General features: G+C 45.9%; 1 protein-coding gene across 1 annotated transcript in view; it reads right to left on the bottom strand.

Annotated features, from left to right (window-relative positions):
* Positions 1-262: 262 nt before the first annotated feature.
* igsf3 (immunoglobulin superfamily, member 3) overlaps positions 263-19,536 on the bottom strand; it is a 110,035-nt gene continuing 90,761 nt past the window's right edge. The window contains exons 6-9 of the mRNA XM_030787587.1: positions 19,019-19,426; positions 3,369-3,779; positions 929-1,351; positions 263-602 (exon numbers count right to left, since the gene is read on the bottom strand). Coding sequence (XP_030643447.1) covers positions 352-602; positions 929-1,351; positions 3,369-3,779; positions 19,019-19,426 — 1,493 coding nt within the window. The 3' untranslated portion in view covers positions 263-351. The remainder of the gene's footprint in view (positions 603-928; positions 1,352-3,368; positions 3,780-19,018; positions 19,427-19,536) is intronic.

Raw genomic sequence — 19,536 nt, 5'->3', positions numbered from 1 at the left:
AATCAGGGGTATGGAGGAAAAAAAAAAAACAAAAAAAAGAGACCAAACCCCAAAAGCCTTTCAAAAAATGTCTGGGCTTGTTTTCCCCCCTCACCACCAACCACCGTAGTCTTGGCAACGTTAAAAAGAGGAGGGGCCAAGTCTTATGGACGAGACTGATTTGCCCAATCCGGGGGTGGGGGGGGGGCTGGAAACCTTCCTGGTATCTTCGTCAAGGGCGACGAGAGAAAAGGATGCAGAAAGAGAGGGCGATAAGACAGGGTGAGAGAGAAAGAAACAGAGAGAGAGCTGAGAGATAGGAAAAGTTTGGGGGGGGGTGGGGCGGGTGGGCAGTATTTATTTCCGTCTCTCTTACTCCACAGAGCCTGGGTGTAGGCTGAGTGCTGGGGGGTCCAGACAGGTGGGGGAATAGCTGAGGTGAGGCTCTTTTATCCAGAGCAACGGTGCTCCGTTTTTGCCCTCCTGGTTCTTGTTGGCGGTCCGGCTCTTGTATCGCACCAGCAGTACGGCAATAAGGAGGATGCCGAAGATAGGGAAAGGGTAGAAGAAGACGAAGTAGAAGAGCGAATCGTTGGAGCATACCACCGACTGAAGAGTAGAGACTACGGAGTGATGGAAGAAAAAAAAAAAAAAAAAAAAAGAAAGAGTGTGGAGGAGAAAGAGAAAATTAGCAATTCAATTGCATTACGGACCATAACTGAATTGCATTAGAAAACATTTACACCTGCGTCAACCACGGCGAAAGTGGACCGTACAAATTCAACGATGCGTGAAAACAGTGATTTACAATTTAATTTGAGAGCATCGCTTGCTGGTCAAAAGATTAAGTTAACTATGAAATTACAAAATCTGAATAGATTTTGTCTGCTGTAATGTTTAACTATATGAGAGTGGGGTGAGTGAATGAGTCACTGGCGATAAAGCTTACCCTGCTCTAGCACGTTGACGATGGTAACTCCGGAATCGTTGGTTGCCAGGCGATACCACGCGTTGCGTGGGTTCAGGAGCCACTCCTCCACATGGCAGTAGTAGCTGCCTGAATCTCCACGCCGCGCTTTCTGGATAGTCAGGCTGTAGAGGTCAGAGGTGGTGCGTTCAAACTGTAGGCGGGAGTTGGGACCAGGCTCCTCGGTGGGGCTGCAGTTGCCGTTGCCAAAAACGGCATCGTGTCCGATGGAGAACACGCACTCGTGCTCGTTCTCCTCGTCGCGGTCCGGACGGATGACGTACCAAGACACGGAGAAGCGGGAGTCCTTGGAGGACTGAGAGAGGATGCTACAGCCCAGACGAATAGATCCCGATTCAGTCACTGTTATGTTTGACTCTACTTCCTCCACCTGCAATTTGACCGCTGCCAGAGAAGAGAAAAAGAGTGGAAGGTGTAAAAGATACTAATTCTCCTTTTAGCTGTTGCCCCCCCCCCTCCCAGTGTTACATGAAAACCCGACCGTTTCATTTAGGAAATGATGAAAACATGAAATTAAGGATGTGGTTTATCACAGACAGAGTGAGAACTCACAGGATTCTCCCACTGCATCCGCATTGAACCAGAGACTATAAATAGAACCGAGGACTTTCTGAGCTCATTTCAAGGCATTTCTCATTTTGCTTCCTTATGAAAGAAAAAAAAAAAGCCGTAAAAAAAGTGCAGAAATGTGGCTTAAGTGACAGGAGATTAGAGACGGCGAACTTTTCATTCACTTGGCTGTTTTCACAGACCTATTCCTGGAACGATACCCTAGGATGTGGTGCACCCTGGTTTAATGAGACACCAACCTCATCCCTGGGGAAATTAGGTTGGAGTTTTCTGAACACGTTTAAACATAAATATATATGTGTTATGTGCCATCAATAATTTGATGCTCTATAATCCCCCCCCCCCTCCTACACACACACACACACACACACAATGTCAAGATGTCTTCTATAAAACTAAGACTGAGTGCTATGGAATTGTGGGATTTTACAGCAGATACCAGGTGGTACCATGCTCTTCTGCAGTTTCAAAGCAGGTACAATGTTGGTGTGTAAGTGAGTGTGTGAGGCAGTGTCCTTGTCCATCTCTGCTCCAGCCTAGGTTATCTGTGTCTGTGTTGATTTTGAGCTACATAACTGAAACAACAAAGGTGGCTTCAGACAAAAAAAAAAAAAAGAGAGAGATAAAAACAGTGTCTCTGCTTTGATAAAACACCCTGTGTGACCTTCAGAAGTTCCTGTGGCAGATGCCACCGACACCTGCGTACTTTGCCCTGCATTCTAATGGCCCGGGAGACACACGACACTACAGACTGTTGTCCAAAACTGTTGTCCAGAACAACAGTAAGGTGACGACCCTTCTGTTCTTTTGGTAATGTGCAAAAAGTGAACTGTCGTCGATTGCCAATGGGTGGTGGGGGGGGGGGGGGGAGGGTGCCGCAGGCGATACACGGTTTGGGACCAGGGCCAGATGTCCCCTTTGGCGGAGGGCCACTCGTACGAGGCTGGCCCCCGGCTAGGTTGGCATCAGGTCAGTCCATACTGGATACACTCCATCACTTGAGCCCTGGGTGTGTGGAGCAGGTGGAGGGGCAATGGGTTCATCAGAGCGAGACAGGCAACAGTACCCAGAGGATGCATTGCTTGAAAGGGGGGGGGGTGGGTGCGGCAGGCATGGTCGGTCGCACCAGGGGTGCTCGTGGGTGGCTGTACAGTGCTGGCAAAAAAAAGCGGCAGCAGCTGTGAGCCGCTGCAGATCAGCTCTGTGGATGAGGCCAGTGGGCTGGGGGGCTGCCGTCATGTCCGGGTCTTGTCTGAGGAGAGTTGGGATCTAAGACAGTTAGTGCTGGGTACCAGCGTCCCTAAAGGGGGATTCTCTAATGAGGAAAAGGCCCACTGAGGTGACTGATATATGTCTGGCTTAGAGCAAAGCACAGCAGATCTCACACACACACACACACACACACACACACACACACGCACGCACGCACACACACACACACACACACACACACACACACACACACACACACACACACACTCACAACAAGAGTTGGAAAGTATCACGCCAGTCTCTGGAGACAAATGTTTTGAGACTGCTCTATTCAGCCCTCCCTGTGTCAGACGGACCATTTAGGCCTTCGGGAGAAATATGTGCTCTTATTATTACGCTCTGGATGTCAGAATGGGAAATTACAGAGCCCCCCCTGTTGGAACAAGGCACACTACCATGCTCCTCCTCCTCTCGCTGCTCCTCCTGCACCTCCTCATATCAGCAGCTGATGGCTCTTACATATTTCACAGTTTTTGAATCATTCCGCGCCATGCCAATAAAACATTGCATTTGTGGCCTAACCTCAGACTTTTTTCTGCACTGCTCCTCGTTCTGTTACCTGGCTGTTTGACCACCACGCGTGTGAAGCCGGAGGAGTCCCGTGCCAGACGGTACCAGGCTCCGTCCGGATCCGTGAGCCATTCCTCCACCAGGCAGTAGTACGTTCCCGAGTCGCTGGTTTCGGCGCGGTGCAGCGTGAGGACGTAGAGACGGGGAGACAGACGTTCCGACTGGACCCGGCTGCGCAGTCGTTCCTCCTCCGCGTACGCTCCGTATTCGAACGCTCCCGTGTGCTCGATCTTCAGCAGCAGCTCGTCCGGCTCCCCGGCTTCGCTCTTCCGTGCGTACCACAGAACGGCATGCTGGGAGTCTGGGCTGGTTTGGGACGTGATGGAGCAGTTGACTCGTACGCGACTGTCCTCTAAGAACTGCAGGCTCTGGTTCGACTTGTGGACTCGCAGCTTACTCACTGCAAAAAGAAAGGAGAAAGAGAGGGAGCGAGAAAGAGGCAGAAGAAAAGAAAGATGAGGGAAAAAAAAAAAGTCATTGCAAATCAATTCGTAAACTGGGCTGGACGAGAAGAGATATGGCTCTGACAGGTGCAGTGCAGATACACTACTGAGCTGGTGAACACGATATAGGGGGAGAGAGAGAGAGAGAAAGAGAGAGAGAGAGAGAGAGAGCTGGAGTAAGATGTCAGAGAAGCCTGTGTGGGGAGCAGGGCCTACTGACAAGCCAAGACACTGAGATTGGATTACCTACAGGTGCATCAGGTGTGACTGCCTTGGGCACCACCAGTCATTTCACACCATGAGCGGATTTAGGAAAGCCGAAGGCGCAGAGGAACACACACACACACACACACACACACAGATGCATGCAAATGTCTGCACATGCACATACACACACAGAACAAAATTGCCTAGTCTGACACAAATGGAGAAAATAAACACACCAATGCACATACAAGACACAAGGAGATTTCATACACATCTTTCTTAAGGTCGGCATCCACTCTACATATTAAATGCACATGCTTACTGAGAGAGAGAGAGAGATAGACAGAGAGAGACAGACAGACACTCTTATCGAGTGAATACTAAATCCATGGGATTAGCTTTGGAAGCAGAGACTTTTCTCCACATGTCTTTAATACCTAAAAATTCATGAGCAGCTGCAAAAAACTAGCATTCTCCATTTGTTTTTCATGCTTTAATGGCTTCTTTGCTAAAAATCCAATTTTCCACTGACACTTTGGCTCCAGTAATCCCTACACATCTCAAGCTGTGGTTCTAACCAAAGACCCTGACTCATCTCAAAGCCCAGGCCTCCTGCAGCATCACAAAGCCAGTCTGCTCTGTCTTAACGCTAAAGTCCACCTATTCAGTCTTACTGGTCCCTTCCCCTTTATAAATGCCCTTCAACTGAAATTCCTCTACTACTGGACTTTACAGGCCCATCTGTGTAGGCTCCATCTCCTGATTATGAGTTGTCACCCAAAACGAACAGCCCTAAACACATGCAAAGATAAACACATAAACAGGACAAAGGCATAAATAGCCCCATCTGCTTAGGCTGAGACTAATTTACATTGTCTATATACGTAGGTAATTTATCTTGCTATCCCAATCCATACGATGGCTTAAAAGAGATTTGTAACTTGTGAAATTAGTCTGATGTCTGTCCAGGTCCAATTGAAAGTGCACCCAAATATTCACACAGTAAGGAAAGGACCGAAAGATCAGCAACGATTCACGACTAGTGACAGGACTTCTGAGGAATAGAAATGAATGTGATTAAAAAAGAAAAGAAAAGAAAACAAAAAAACCTTAGGGGAAGCTATAAAGGCATCGTCGGCAGTAAAACCAAACTCAGTGAAAATCACCCTCATGCCGTGTGAACTGTTCCAACTGGGGCATGAAATAGGATTCGACGCCCAATCAAAAAACTGAAAGGGAATTAGAGTTAAAGGCAGTTTATATATAACTGTAATTCATTATTTGTGTATTGTGTTTTCACTTGCGTTACACTGCAATGTGTATGTGTATGTATGTATGTATGTATGTATGTGTGTGTGTGTGTGTGTGTGTGTGTGTGGATAGCTGCCTGAAGTCAAGGCCATCTGTCTCTGGAATTTTATCCTTGCTGAGATAACCATTGGCAAATATGCATGGATAGGCTGAGTGGACTCTGTGTGTGTGTGTGTGTGTGTGTGTGTGTGTGTGTGTGTGTGTATATATATGTGTGTGTGTGTGTGAACAGCCCTATGGCTCAGCTTCTCAGACACATTTTCACAGCCTAACAGGCATTTCTCCTCTCCTCGGAAAAAAGCACAATAGATTTTCGAAATCTTTTCAGAAATGAGCCGTCATTGCTTGACGACACACTGTGGATTTCCTCAGAACCCAAAGAGCCATTCCACTGGGAATTCTTTCTGAGCCTTCTGGAATCCTGGCAATCATTCTTAAGAGAATTACTTGTGACTGTTCCAGTGTGGCATTGCCATAGGATTTGACTGACACACACCAATGAAACTCCCACATTTTTTTTAATCTTGTGTTCGCCAGTTTAACTACACACATTTCAAAATAACGGCATTTGGGAGCTATGCGTGTAGGCAAGGCTGCGGGCCCGCTCTACCTCACCAATATAATATTTGTGTTGTAAAGTTCTATAGAAAATGAATGAATTATGCTGAAACTCTGACAAAAAAACAAAACAAAACAAAACAAAAAATTAGGATTAGGTGTCCTTCAGTCCCAGTTTGGAGGTTCCATTTAGCTAATTAATATGCATCATAACACATCATTACTAATTCCATTAGTGCTCTTTCTAAATACACTAACAAGCGCTAAATAATCCAGGAGAGGAACACAATTACACTCCAAAGAGAGGATTGAGACACATACATGACTGTTTCTGCTTCGTTCTTAATGCATGATTGTGTAGGGTGTGTGTTGGGAATATATAGCATGCCTACATAAAGAACTATTCAATCATACATCTGGGCCAAGGTCATTACACATGTATTGGCAATGCACAAGTCTCCAAACAGCGAGGCCTGAGTCTCTCCAACAAGGTTGTGTATCTTTAATTAGTCTCACGAGTAACGGCCCTTAAGTAAGACAGTAGCATTGGAAACACTTGTCTTCTCCCTCTCATATTAAGCAACCTGTCAATCATATGCACTCTAGCTGTCCTACTTCTGACATCCTGTAGAGTCCCCACCGATTACATGCAGCTACGATTGAGTTATTGATGTGGGAGTTAGTTTGTACGCATGTGTTTGTGTGTGTGTGTGTTTTCTTGGTCACACTTATTCCTCGAGTGAGACATGCAAATTCCAGGTTTGGGGAGTGCACAGGCTATAATTAATAAGGAGAGAGCAACAGGCTCTTCTGTGTCAGGTGTTATCAGGGGTAACTTTGTTTCCCTCCATCTCTCCTGACACACACACACACACACACGAGTGCAAAAACTTTCTCTTATCGACAGATAAATGAGCTTTTCATGCATGAACATTTGATACTTTGTGTCAGAGAGTGTGTGTGTGTGTGAGAGTGAGTGAAAGAGAGAGAGAGAGAAAGAGAGAGAGAGACTAATGCTCTGTTCCCTCTCTCTACCCATTTTCCTTTTCATATGAAGAGAAAGATGGAAATGAGATGCGACTTTCCACATGCCTCTATGCTCCTGTGAAAAGCCATTTATTGAATAAAGCTGAGGGCAGCTCAATGGGGGAGGCAGCAGTGTTGAGAGATGAGTTAACCCTGCATAAACATTCAGAGCAGTTACTCTAGCATCTCTCTGGCCTCCAGGCTTTTACCTGTCTCTATGAACAACGAGGGTGTGGCTTTCGCACCTGATAGCATCATCCTGTGCGTCCGACACGAAGTGAGAGGAACCACGAAAACATTGACAAAATCCGTTCGGATCCTAGCAGACACGGTTAAACAATCTAATTAAACTGCTGTAGTTCTCGTCTTGCCAAATTGCGAAGCGTTTCTTTTCTGCTGACAACAGGATGATGACAGCCCCCCCCCCCCCCACCCACCCCCCCGCCAAAATAAATAAATTAATTTGGAAAAAAAATCAATAAATATTTGAATAAGAGAGCGCATGGGAGAGAACAAAAACTGAAGCCGCTCAAAAATAAAACAAATCAAGTGGCGCGTTGTGAAAAGCTCCCTGTGATTAGAGCTCATCTGTAGCGGCTTCGTGAGGCGGCCGTCATGGCGGTGGGTGCGGGGGTGGGGGGGGGGGGTCTGGCAGTAGAAAAGCGCAACACAAAAATTTATGAAGGGGCATGTTTGTGATTTTTGTGAGAGCCTCTGTTCAGACAGCAAATTTCCTCCCCTACAGAGTGTGTCAAATTTGTTGTCAAGGCCAGTTAATTGCCAAATGCACTGCACTGCAGAGATAAAGCTGCTTATACTCAAGTTATTTATTGATGACGCAAAACACACAATATCTACAGATAATGCTGCCTTTTCTCTCAGTAATAATGAATAGAGGGGGGGGGATATTGCTGCTTTGCTATGGTTAGTCCAGATACAATGAAAAGCATTTTTAAAAAATTTCAAGCTACCCCATAAAAAAAAAATCTAACTCTTCGAGGGATACGTTCAAAGACCAGACAAATAGGCACACTTCAAAAGAATACGGAGAGATTTACCAAGTATGTTCCTGTAACTCCAAATGAGTCCAACGAAAACCCTTCCACCTCGTAAAAAATGGACACATTTATGTGCGAATCAGACCAAGTGACATCCGTGATTTTCCGTGCTTCTAATTCTATTATTAGAACGGTGATCCTTCAAGAACGCCCTTGATGACACAAAATCACGAGCAGTCATTAATGCTGAACAAGTTAATCGCCTGGTGCTAATTCCGACCCCTACTGACAGACAAGGAATCCTTATGATTGTCAATCACTCAAAAGCTAATCATATTGGCACTCATGAATATTTACGAGGCGAAGACGAGCTTCCATTTACCGGCGCGAAAATGGAAAGAGACAAGAGTCGTGCGGCATCCTGGTAAACAAAAAATGTTTTTATTTGGTGTTCTCACCTTCAGCGAATGCGAGGGCTGAGTTCATCTGCAGTTTTGCAGATTAAAGTTGTGTTTGTCAAGAACCCTGACAGGTGAGGGCGGTTTATTGTTCAGGACATAAGAAACAGACAGAGGAGGAACGGCAGAACGGAAAGAAGGGGGTTGAGACACAGCGGGCGGGGGGGAGGGGGTTGGGGGGGGGATGTAAAAGAAAGAGAAACAACATTGCAAGGAGGAGCTGTACAGAGAAGCAATTAACAGGAAACGGCCGACCTGCAACAAACACATGAACCTGTGCAGGTTGCAAGGGTAAACAGAGATAGTAAAAGAGAGAGAGAGAGAGAGAGAGAGAGAGAGAGAGGACATAAATGAGTGACCAAAGAGAGAGCAAACAACCAACACGATATGACAGTGTGAGGAGGATTAAATGAAGGAATTAAAGAAGCAGAGAGACAACACCACAGAAACATCGGAGGACGTGGAGTGAGAAATGGAGAGACAGTATGAGGAAAGAGGAAGACTGGAATGGGAAACAACTGATGAAGGGGCACTGGGAAGATCAGGACAGAGGAGAGGATAATCAAGGTAAAGGGAGTGATAGAGTACACGGAGGGAGAGAAAGAGAGACAATTTCTTTCTATGGGGAAAAAACAAGAGACAACTTGAAAGCTCTATATAAAATAATCCCCTGTAGGAAACGAAAAAAATAGTCCCATATGAACAGGAGTTTTTCCATCACTAAAACAACAGTGGGAAGTTGAGAGCTAACCTCGCCTCACTGCATGAAAAGTGGTGCATTCGGAAATATCTGGACAAAGTAAACTTCCACTAAACCTGCTGTTTGCCGGAGGTATTCGGATGCCCGCAGAACTTTGCTATGCGGACCTGAAAACTCACGCAAATGTCCGAATACAGCTGTTAGATGGAGGCCTGTTCCTTCATTCTCTTTAGCAGCTGCTAATCCACGGCCTACACGATGCTTGTCGCAAGACTCTAAAACTGTACGAATGCCGTGGAAATCTGACACTTGAAGACAGGTTGTCAGAGGGGAAATTCAGCAGAACACTTCCAGTGGATCCCTCATCATGATTACAGAAATGGTGGAGGTTTTTCTGTGGCTTGCCCCGTGCCTGTTTCAGAAACATAATGGGGAAACTAATATCTATGCAAATGAAGTCGATACATCACTGATTCTTTTGTGTCAGTGAAAGATTTCCAGCTGCCTTCAACAATGTAATTAAGACTGGGCTAATTACGTGGATCTGCACTTAGGCCGCCAGCTCACAAAATATCCCTCATGTGTCAACCCCCCCCCCCCCCCCCCTTTCTCTTTCTCTTTTGCCTTGACGTCCGTTATCCCTCGTTCTTTTTGGGCGGGGAACGCTCCAGGCTGTACCACATCCCTCAACACGACATGGAGAAAGTCCCTGTCAGGACAGGGGAACTCTGGGAGTTGATGGATGTCGCCGGAGGACCGGCGTAAAGGCAGAGGTGGACTAATCGAGGTCTGCGAGGCAGGGTCATGGAGGTGCCCAGGACAGCAGAGGTGTATGTTTGAACGTGTAAGCAGACATAGTAACCAGTGAACACAAACCACATTTTTAAACTCATTATCTCAAAGCAAGACTGTGGTTAGAGAGGGCGTCTGGGAGCAAGGTACGGCTGACTGGCTCCGCCGCTGTGTCTCTGAAACGCTCCAGTGATTCTGAGCCCAAGGGGCCTCTTCACGACCTTTCAATTAAAGCCTAATCTACATATGAAACGAAACAAACGAAGGGGAAAAAAAAAAGCAGAGGAACAGGTGATCTGCTTTACCATCTAGCACCTCGGTGAAACTGAGAACAAAGAGACATAAAGAAACAAAAATAACCCAAGGCTATGTTAATATAACGTATGGAAAGATCGTAAGAACAAGAAGAGAGGGAGGTAGAGAGACAGAGAGATAGAGAGTTCGAGTAAACAAAATATTGAAAGAGCAAGTTGGTAAGAAACCGAAAGGAAACTAGAGTTAGGGAGCGCGTCAACATTTTCAGAGCGTAACCAAGGTGAATTCGGGTGCCAAGGACGACTGATTGATGCCCGGTTCCATACAAAGTATAAAAAAAAAAAAGAGTGACAAGGGCAGTTTTTAAAGAAAAAAAAAAGTTTGAGTATCGCTTAGGTTCATAAACTTCATAGAAAGTTTCAAATTGTAATTCATTTATAAAATCTCTCAGAAGCACTGATGGTTAGGGGCCAGGTAGACATAACAGGCAGGAGTTAATAATTTCATGAGGGTTTGAAGCTAGTGAAAAATCCTGAGATCAAGACAGTGCTGAACTCCATTCTTAAAACAGAAAAAAAGCTCAGTAAAGATCAGGATGATTTCTGTGTGCAAATTTGATGTATCTGTGTTAGAGGTGACCAAAGAACAGGACAATATTTGGAGAGAAGTTGCATGAGACAGAAACTTTTTTTCAAGAAGCATTTTTTAAAGGTTCTCCTCGTATTTATGCATCCAGCTGCATTTTTAAGCCACTCTCTGAGTTGAGGAGAATCTGTTGGGGATGTGGAGTTTGGGGGTCGTCTGCGCTGCCTGCCCAGCGAGACACATCACTCAGAGCTGACCTTGAAAACCCCTTAAGAAGTGATTAATCACTGGACTCTTATGAAATTATTTTCTGTATGAATGCGTTTGGACACAAACGCAGTTCATTTATCTTCCATTGTGTGTGTCTGCGAATGTCAAAAGTGCAAGGTCTATTACTTCAGTGCTGGGCTAGAAAATAAGGCGGAGAGGACAAAGCTGCAGTGACTAAATTAGAAGCAGAAAGCTCCTAGCGAGACGGATACGGTGTTCGGATATTTGCCCTGGGGATAATGCTCGAGGCAGGCCTCAGGTCATATCCTGTTCCACTAGAACGAGCCCCTAAAATGTCATAATATCTCAGCTGTCTTTGGAGCCTAGAAGAGTTTGTAACCATGTGCACTCATCTTTTTGTAACAAAGCTAATGAGAGGACTGAAGAACAATGAGGAGGAATGAGTGAATGAAGTCTGGTACGGGGAGAGTGCGTGAGAAGGGAGACGGGAGGACAGAAAGTGAGAGAGAAAACGGACGAAAGAGAAGAAGGTTGTCGGCGCGCGCGCGTGTAACCGACACAGAATCCCCGATTAATCCTCGGTGCCCGAGAAGTAGATTCCGGCGGATGGTCCAGGAGTACTTTTAATGAAGATGGACAGCTGCGATCCAGCCGTGGGAAACGGTGAGGTGCTGGTTGCCGTGGTGACGTCGACGCCATCAATTATAGAAGACAGTGAGCTGTCTGAGAGTTCTCTGGTTTGTGCCCACAGGGCATGACAAGCGCCTGGGTCCAGAGATCCGTCACTGCCAGTGCCCATTTACGTTAAAAACACTTAACACAAGCCCTGGGAGCTTCTGGACAGGGTATTAATGAGAATACCTCAGAGTATCATAGGAGAGAGAGAGAGAGAGAGAGAGAGAGTGAGAGAGAGAGAGAGAGGGAGAGAGAGACACACACAGACAGACAGACCAGACTGAATGTGTGGCAACATTATGGATTGTTTTTAATTACTGCTTAATGAGCACTCAGACACTAGCACTTTGTTACCTCAGAGAGGAAGACACGTACTTCTCATTTATGTAAAAGTCAATAAAGCAAATCCCATTGTTCAACAAGGAGATGTTTACAGATGGGTAATGTAGCGCACACACACGCACACGCTGTGTAGCTGGTATTATCTTGAGATCGGACAACATTTCACAAGTGCCTACTGCATTTCAAATGTGTAAGTGTACGAGTGTACCTTTTATCATGAAGGCAGCACACAAGAGCATCACTAAAGTTCTGACACAGTACGGTTGTGCCTTTGAGATGTCTCATCCTTTTGAATCCGCCAACACACGCACACAGACACATGTTCCACACAGAGCTGGCTGAGTTCATCCTGTCATAGAAGATTAATGGCGGTTTATGAAAAACAGGTACAAAATCTGGCTCAGTGGAGGGGGGGTGGGGGGGGGGGGGGGGCTGTTCAAAGCTACACAGTGATGCATGTATGCCTGCTGTGACTTATTCAGGACTGGGACAGTATTATAGAAATTACGGTACCTGCATCACATGCGTGTGTGTGTGTGTGTGTGTGTGTTGGCATTCACATTTTCAGAACTCATCGAGGACTCAAGTGTTTGCTCTTGACTAACAGTGTTGGAAGGACATGTTAACACAAACTGGCAGCATTTACACCAAATGCAGGCTGGAGGTGAGTGTCCTGTGAATTAGTTTAGTTTGAATTCATTTTTTTGGTTCTGTGTAGGTTGTGGAGTTTGCTTTTGGAACTCTGACACCGTACCGTTGGTGGTACTGGAAATCTGTGAGTGGGTAAGCCCGTCATCTGTACGAGATCCGTTTGAGTTTGCGTAGGTGAAGCGAAAACGATGTAACGCGCGTCAAATTCCAGTTCTGTTTCAGTTCTTCGCCCTGACTCGATTCCCGGCAAAAGACACTAATGAGAAAATGTTAATATCTTGCTCCCTGCTCTGCCATTAATCTGAGGCTGCGGATGGCTCCATTAGGTGAGATCCAGCAATATTACTGCAGATATTAGATTGTGTCACTGAGATGAAGGGGGCAGGGAGTTTCCACCAAGATCTGCAGAAGTGAACGCGTCTTTGTTCTTATTACATTTCCTACGTGCCATAAAAACTGAATCGCATCAGTAAAGAGGAGAAAAGAATGAAATTACAAAAAAAAAAAAAAAAAAGTAATATTCATATTTGCACCATGCCGCTTTGGCTTTTAGCTGCGGCTGCTAATATAAAGTTGTGTTTCAATATGAGTGAATTGCATAATGAGGCCTAGAGAAAAGTGGGGGGGGGGGGGGATAATGATAACGCTAGGGGAGACAGATAGAGTATTAAATGCATTGCGAAGGGGGGGGGGGGTCCTTGTGAAATTCACATTTCATGAAAATTCTCGTTCTGCCCTTGACGAGGCGGAATGCTAATTTGAGCGAAAGTGCGACGAAGGACTGAAACAGATGGAGAACATCAGACACAAGAGGCCATGGTGCAGTCTGACATGGTGCAGTCTGACGGCTCTGTGGCAGGGAAAGAAGCGTTGGTTTACTTTACTAATGTGACGCTACTGGGGCAGGACTACGCCCTGGTCTGTTGGAGACGAGAGAAGAAACCGGAACTTTCCGTGTAAAGACCTCCCAGGATACGGCCGTAACTTCGCCACCCGTCAATCTATTGCCGATAACGTAGCGTTAAAACGCAGCATCCGGAGACTTGGAACGAAGTGGGTTTGTATGTGTTCAAATGAATAAATGGTGTGCGCAGAGAGGGAAAATGTCGGTGTTGGTGTGAATTTTGGAGCAGAGGTTCCACTGTTTCTATACAGCAGTGGTAGCACGGTCAGGAGCCATGTGTTAGATGGAGCATGCTGCTCTACTCAGGATGATCTGGCAGTTTGCTCTCACAGCATGTTCTCCACAGGGAGCGAGCGAGAGAGAGAGAGAGAGAGAGAGAGAGACGAGAGAGAGAGAGAAGGAGGAGAGAAGAGAAAGAGATTCAGAGGTTCTTATGTCAGTCTTGTTGATAGGAGGCACTTGGTGTAGAGGTTTTCAAGAGTTCCAGACAACAGATTCACTCGGAGAGGAGCGGCTGACGAATGCAAACCGTCACACAAACTCTGAGAAATGGCAAAGTATGTAACACGGGAAACACTCCTCTCTAAGGTCACTAAAGGCAACCTGTGATTCCGTCCCACTAGTACTGAGGTGATTGGCTAGTAAAATCCAGACTCCATTGCACTAGTACAATCATCACTATATCATCATTATTACAGCACTGCTATTACACTAAGATATTATTTGACAACACTGGACTGCATGAGTGACTGGAAGCTCAAAATACTGCTACACCAACAATTATCACATTCTCTTGCATTTTTTTTCTACTGTTAGACTACCATAGTGACAGCAGTGATTGTTTGAACAACCAGTAGTGCAGCTTAACTCCTAATAAATAAGCCCACAAATACAACTGCAAGTACCACTGCAATTACTGAAGCTATTTTTACTAATGCGAAAATGAAGTTAGTGATTTTAACATCTAAAACACCCTCTTGAACTAAATGACATGTTTGCACATCATGTTTAACAGCACAACTTCAAGATCCCACTTATGTGTGGGTTTTGGGGTGTGTGTGTGTGTGTGTGTGTGTGTGTGTACCTCATTTGAGACATCACTGTCAAATACTTAGACTGTCTTCCTTTAACACGTTTAAAACACTGAACACTCGCAGAGGGAACGTAGTGCACGTGCACGATTTCCGCCACAGGGGGCAGTAACACACCCTTTATTTGTCTCATCTATTACCAGACCAGTCAATGCTGCTACTTATTGATAGCACTGAGTAGAGCAGGGGGCTATGCATGATAAACAGCTCTCTGACGGTGCTTTTAGATCCACGCCCGATTAGCATTCAGAACCTGCTCCGCACTTCATCATCCCCACTAGACCATGTACGTCTGAGCAAATCATTAATACTGCCAATTGATCAGAGAAATAAATACAAGAAAATAAACAGTAACACATAGGCATGCCCATCAAGACAAACCAAGAAAGCTTGATTCGCTCAAAGTGATTGAAAGAGTGAGTGAGTGAGTGTGAGAGAGAGAGAGAGAGAGAGAGAGAGAGAGAGAGAGATATGAATCCTCATTGTCTCTCATCGTCGAGCAGTCCAGGCTTCCGGCAGAATGTTCTGCTGTTGCCGTGGGACACTGTGTCCCCTGACAACATGAAGCTGGGAAGCTCTCCTAATATGGGCACACAGGACAGACCTTGGCAGCACTCTGTATTAAATATGAATGAAAAGGCTTTAACAGAGCATGGCTGTGACCAGCCCAATGAGATGCTGAGAAATCAGTCTAACTGGCACCAGAGCAAGACCTCACACATAACTGTGGTTGTGGGTGAGCACAACAGCGATCTCAGCCTCACTTTTCTATCAGTATATGTGGGTTCTTGAATGTGGGGCTTTCATATCCTCCTTCATTTGAGGCATTCCTTTCAAATACACACTTCTGGTGTGTTACATAATATGCTTAATGAATAAGGAATTCATTCTCCCTTACACTCAGGTTCAGATCCACGATACAGTCTCCATCCACCTACATATTGCATCGACATCTCAAGAAATATGATTTAATGTCCCTCAATAATGCATCAAGTCACCTCCATGATTATTTCACACCTCATTACCTCTATTCTCATCTCCACTTCTATGAGAGAAAACCCTCCATGCAATGAAAATTTTCAAATGTCAGATGGTAACATTTAGCCAGAAGTGTTTAACATTTAGAGAATGAAGAGAAGGGAAAACTAGCAAACAGAGAAAAAAAAAACATTCATCTTTCCGTCTTATGAATCCTGTCTCTAAATTAAGTTCATACTTAAGCATGCGGATTGTTTTTTTCTTTTTTTTTGGGGGGGGAATGGAAATATGATTTGAAAACAGCTGGTTTGAGGAAAAAAAATAGCAATATAAACATAGTTAGAACGGAGAAAGTGCTTTTCATCCCTTCTCTCTCTGTGTGAGCTCTTCGCTGCCAATCACATGGACTGATGAGCCCGGGCCAAGAGGGGCTGATCGCATCGCCACGGTAACAATCACGTCGTCACGGTAACCGATCACAAAGCCTCCGAGATGCCACGCCGCATTCCGGGGGAGAAGACAGGAGGCTCAGGAGGGGAGCCTGACGTACCCAGGGGGACGACTTAGAGCTAAAGCACCACGTCTACAGACCGTCAGCAACAAATTAACATCAACAGGAATATAAAAGATCTCATCTGTGAATCTGATGGATTGTGAGCAGAGCTCTATGAAATAAGTGGATCTGCTTTTCTTTGCACTGGCGTGAATGTATGAACGAACACTCAGTGGTGTTTATTGTGGCCCTAGATGCAGGAGTGCGGTCAAATCTAGGTTAGTAAATGAGGTCTGTGCTTATAAAGTACTTATAAAGTGCTTATAAAGTACTTATATGGGTGTGTGGATGTATAAACGTGTGCGTGCGCACGGGTTCGCTTGTCGAAAGATTTTTCTCAGACATAAACAGGGTAAAATGGATATCAGGGAGACTAAAGGGGCACTCAGGATGATAAGTTGATTCCCAAATTGATGGTGAAGGGCTGTCTGGGCCATGGTGTTCCCCTTGAGCTGGTAAGGTCACCGAACCAGTGAGGCAGAACGCACCTGCCCGGCGCTGCATCTTAAAGACGGGAATATGAGCTTGTGTGTATGCGTGCGTGTGTGTGTGTGTGTGTGTGTGTGTGTGTGTGTATAAGTGTGTACGCATGTATATGTGTGTGTCTCAGTGTGAGTAAATGGGCAAGCTACCAAAAGTGAATTGAATAGGTATGCGCAGTTAGTCTGTGAAAGAATAAGAGCCTACATCTAGGAGTTGCTGGAGAACTGATAAAAGCGCTATGTGGAAAGCATCTAACAACTCCATCTGTCCAACAACCATGCTGTTCTGGGTTAGGCATCTGAAGAAAACAAACCCAGCTCAATGCTTTATCGTGGTGCCTTCCCATTTATTCGCTATCGAAAATCTACAGGACTCCAAGTACAGATGGTGTTTGGTGGTAAAAATGGTTGCGTTTTGAGGCTTGCCAACCTAGTTAAGGAGCAGCAGTGAAAATGAGTGTGGACTGGGAGGAAGGTGTAAGACAACATGTGTTGGACTATCCCATAGCTATTATCTTCATCCAGACAAAATGTTTTGGTCTTAAAAGCTGTATTAGCCCTAAATACACAACACTGTCAGAATCACCATCAATAGCAACAGAGTGAAAAAAAAAAAAAAAAAAAAGCCTTGTTAACACGTTAAACGCTAAACAGATTTCACTGCTTCTGTACATTTTTTTTGCTTTTATGTGAAAGAACGCATGCCCACAGAGCAACCTTGAGGTTAATGTCCTTCGGCAGAGAGACATCGTGTTCAGGTATTGAAACTATAAACGCTGCTATTACTCTTGCCATTATTACAATGGCACTACTGCTCAGGTTCAAATTCATGTTTGCTTGCAGTGACAATTCCAGCTTGGCAGCTCACAGAGCTGCATTTTGCCCCTGAGTGAGAAGAGAGGGTTTCCGTGCCGACGGGCGCCGTGGAGACAGCCAAGCCCGGCAGCAGGAGGCAGGAGAAGAGCTGGACTCAGAGGAGATGGGTGAATTTGGATTGGGATACTGTGCAGCTGGGGCTCTTCAGAAGCCACACAGAGAGAGACAGAGAGAGAGAGGGAGGGAGAGAGAGAGAGAGAGAAAGAGAGAGAGTGAGGGGGGGGGGGGGAGAGAGAGAGAAAAAACAGCTGGATGCTTGTGCTGACTTTAATCTCTAGCACAAAGCTTTGGATATGGTGCTATCTGCAGGCACCAATGTGTCTCACATCACATTGACAGACCACCTACCCACCCCTTCCTACACACACACACACACACACACACTTACCTTCACAAGTATAGACAGCAATAGACACAAAAACTGAAAAAGGCAGGAAGAACTGAGTAATGGAAAACTGATGTTTGCTAGGACACTTGCTATACTTTTCTTTTTCTTGTTGTTTAGTTATACAAATACCAGACTGTTCAACGTGCTATGGGGCTTTAATACGTCCGCGTGTGTGTGTGTGTTGTGAGAGAGCTGGTTCAGGACTTGTCCGTGTGTATGAGTGTGACGCTTCCATTGAAAAGGTCTGGTGGGTTCCAGTGCCTCGCCGTGCTCCTGAGGGAATGGCTTTAACGAGCTCTCTCCTCCCTTTCTCCTCTAATCACTCAGTCACTCTCCCCTCATTCTTTCTCTCCGTCTCCTCTCCTTCTCTCTCTCTTTTTTTTCCCCCATTAATCGCCCTCCCTGGTGTGGGGAGGATATTAACGAGCCATCCTCTCTGCACTCAAGGCCATTAGGAGGTTCCGCCCCGGCCCGAGACCCACACAGACACACCACTCAAGTGTGCCACACGCATACACACACACACGCACAGACATACACACAGACACACACACAGACAAGAGTCAGCCAAATTATCCTCACATGTTCAGCGAGGGCAATTAAAATACACTCACTAAGAGGCTGAGGAACAGGAGGAGGGAGAAAAAGTAAGAGGAAAAAGAGAGAGTAACAGAGACAGACAGGAAGACATATAAATGGGGGGTGGGGGGGGCAGAAGGTAAAAGAAAAACTAGGGCATTGCTCAGAATCAGAGGTGCCTGCACCCATCTGGAGACAGTTAAGAATGCGTTCTCATCAGTGTGTCTTTATGACATTTATGCTAATATCCACAAGCTTGCCTAAGTAAAGCAGGGGGAAGCAGTGACAGACTACCTCATTGAAATGCAGTGAAACACTGTTCTCCAGAGGTGTCAAACTTTAGAGAGGAAAACTTTCACTTGTTTCTTCCTTTCTTTCTTTCTTTTTGACAGAACAGCTGACTCATTCACCGGCTCTTCCCAAACCTGACACACACCTTCCCAAACCTGGCGAGGATAGGTGACTTGTGTTTGGTTACTGTCTGCTGAGGTAGAGTAATTGACTTTGTTTGGCTATGTTTTCATTGTCTACAGTGATAAACAGACACAAGCCTTACCTGGCTGTAACACACTGATGCCCAGCAAGTTGGAGGTGCGGTTAGCCACCGTGGTCCAGGTGCCGTCGTAGTTTCTCCGATACAGCCGGGCAGCGCACTGGTAAGTGCCCGCCTCCTTGCGGCCTGCCCGGGTCACGCTGAGGCGAAAGTTGGTGTTGGTGGGGGTCCGGTCCACCATGGTTCGGGTTCCCAGCCCCAGCAGCTGCTCTCCCCACTGCAGGGTTCCGTCTCGGGTGAACGTCACCAGGTCCCGGAACTCGCCGTCGCCCTCTGCTGGCTGGAAGCGCCAGGTGACGGACGCAGGGACACTGGGGTTGTGCCGAGGCTTCACGATGCACTGGAGGTCGAACGAATCACCGAACGTCACGCTGGGCGTGCGGGAAGAGGCCGACACGAAAAAAGACGATTCTGGGAGAGAAAGGAGAAAAAAAAAAAAAAACTTAGATGAATTGATTTAATAAGATGTTGAAAACAAGGCTCATTCCTTTAGCCCAACGAGTGGTCCAAATTGCTGTTGA

This window comes from Chanos chanos, chromosome 10, assembly GCF_902362185.1.
Source record: "Chanos chanos chromosome 10, fChaCha1.1, whole genome shotgun sequence".
Taxonomy (NCBI): Eukaryota; Metazoa; Chordata; class Actinopteri; order Gonorynchiformes; family Chanidae; genus Chanos; species Chanos chanos.
Note: the sequence above shows the minus strand (reverse complement) of the source record. Positions and strands in the feature narration are given on the sequence as shown.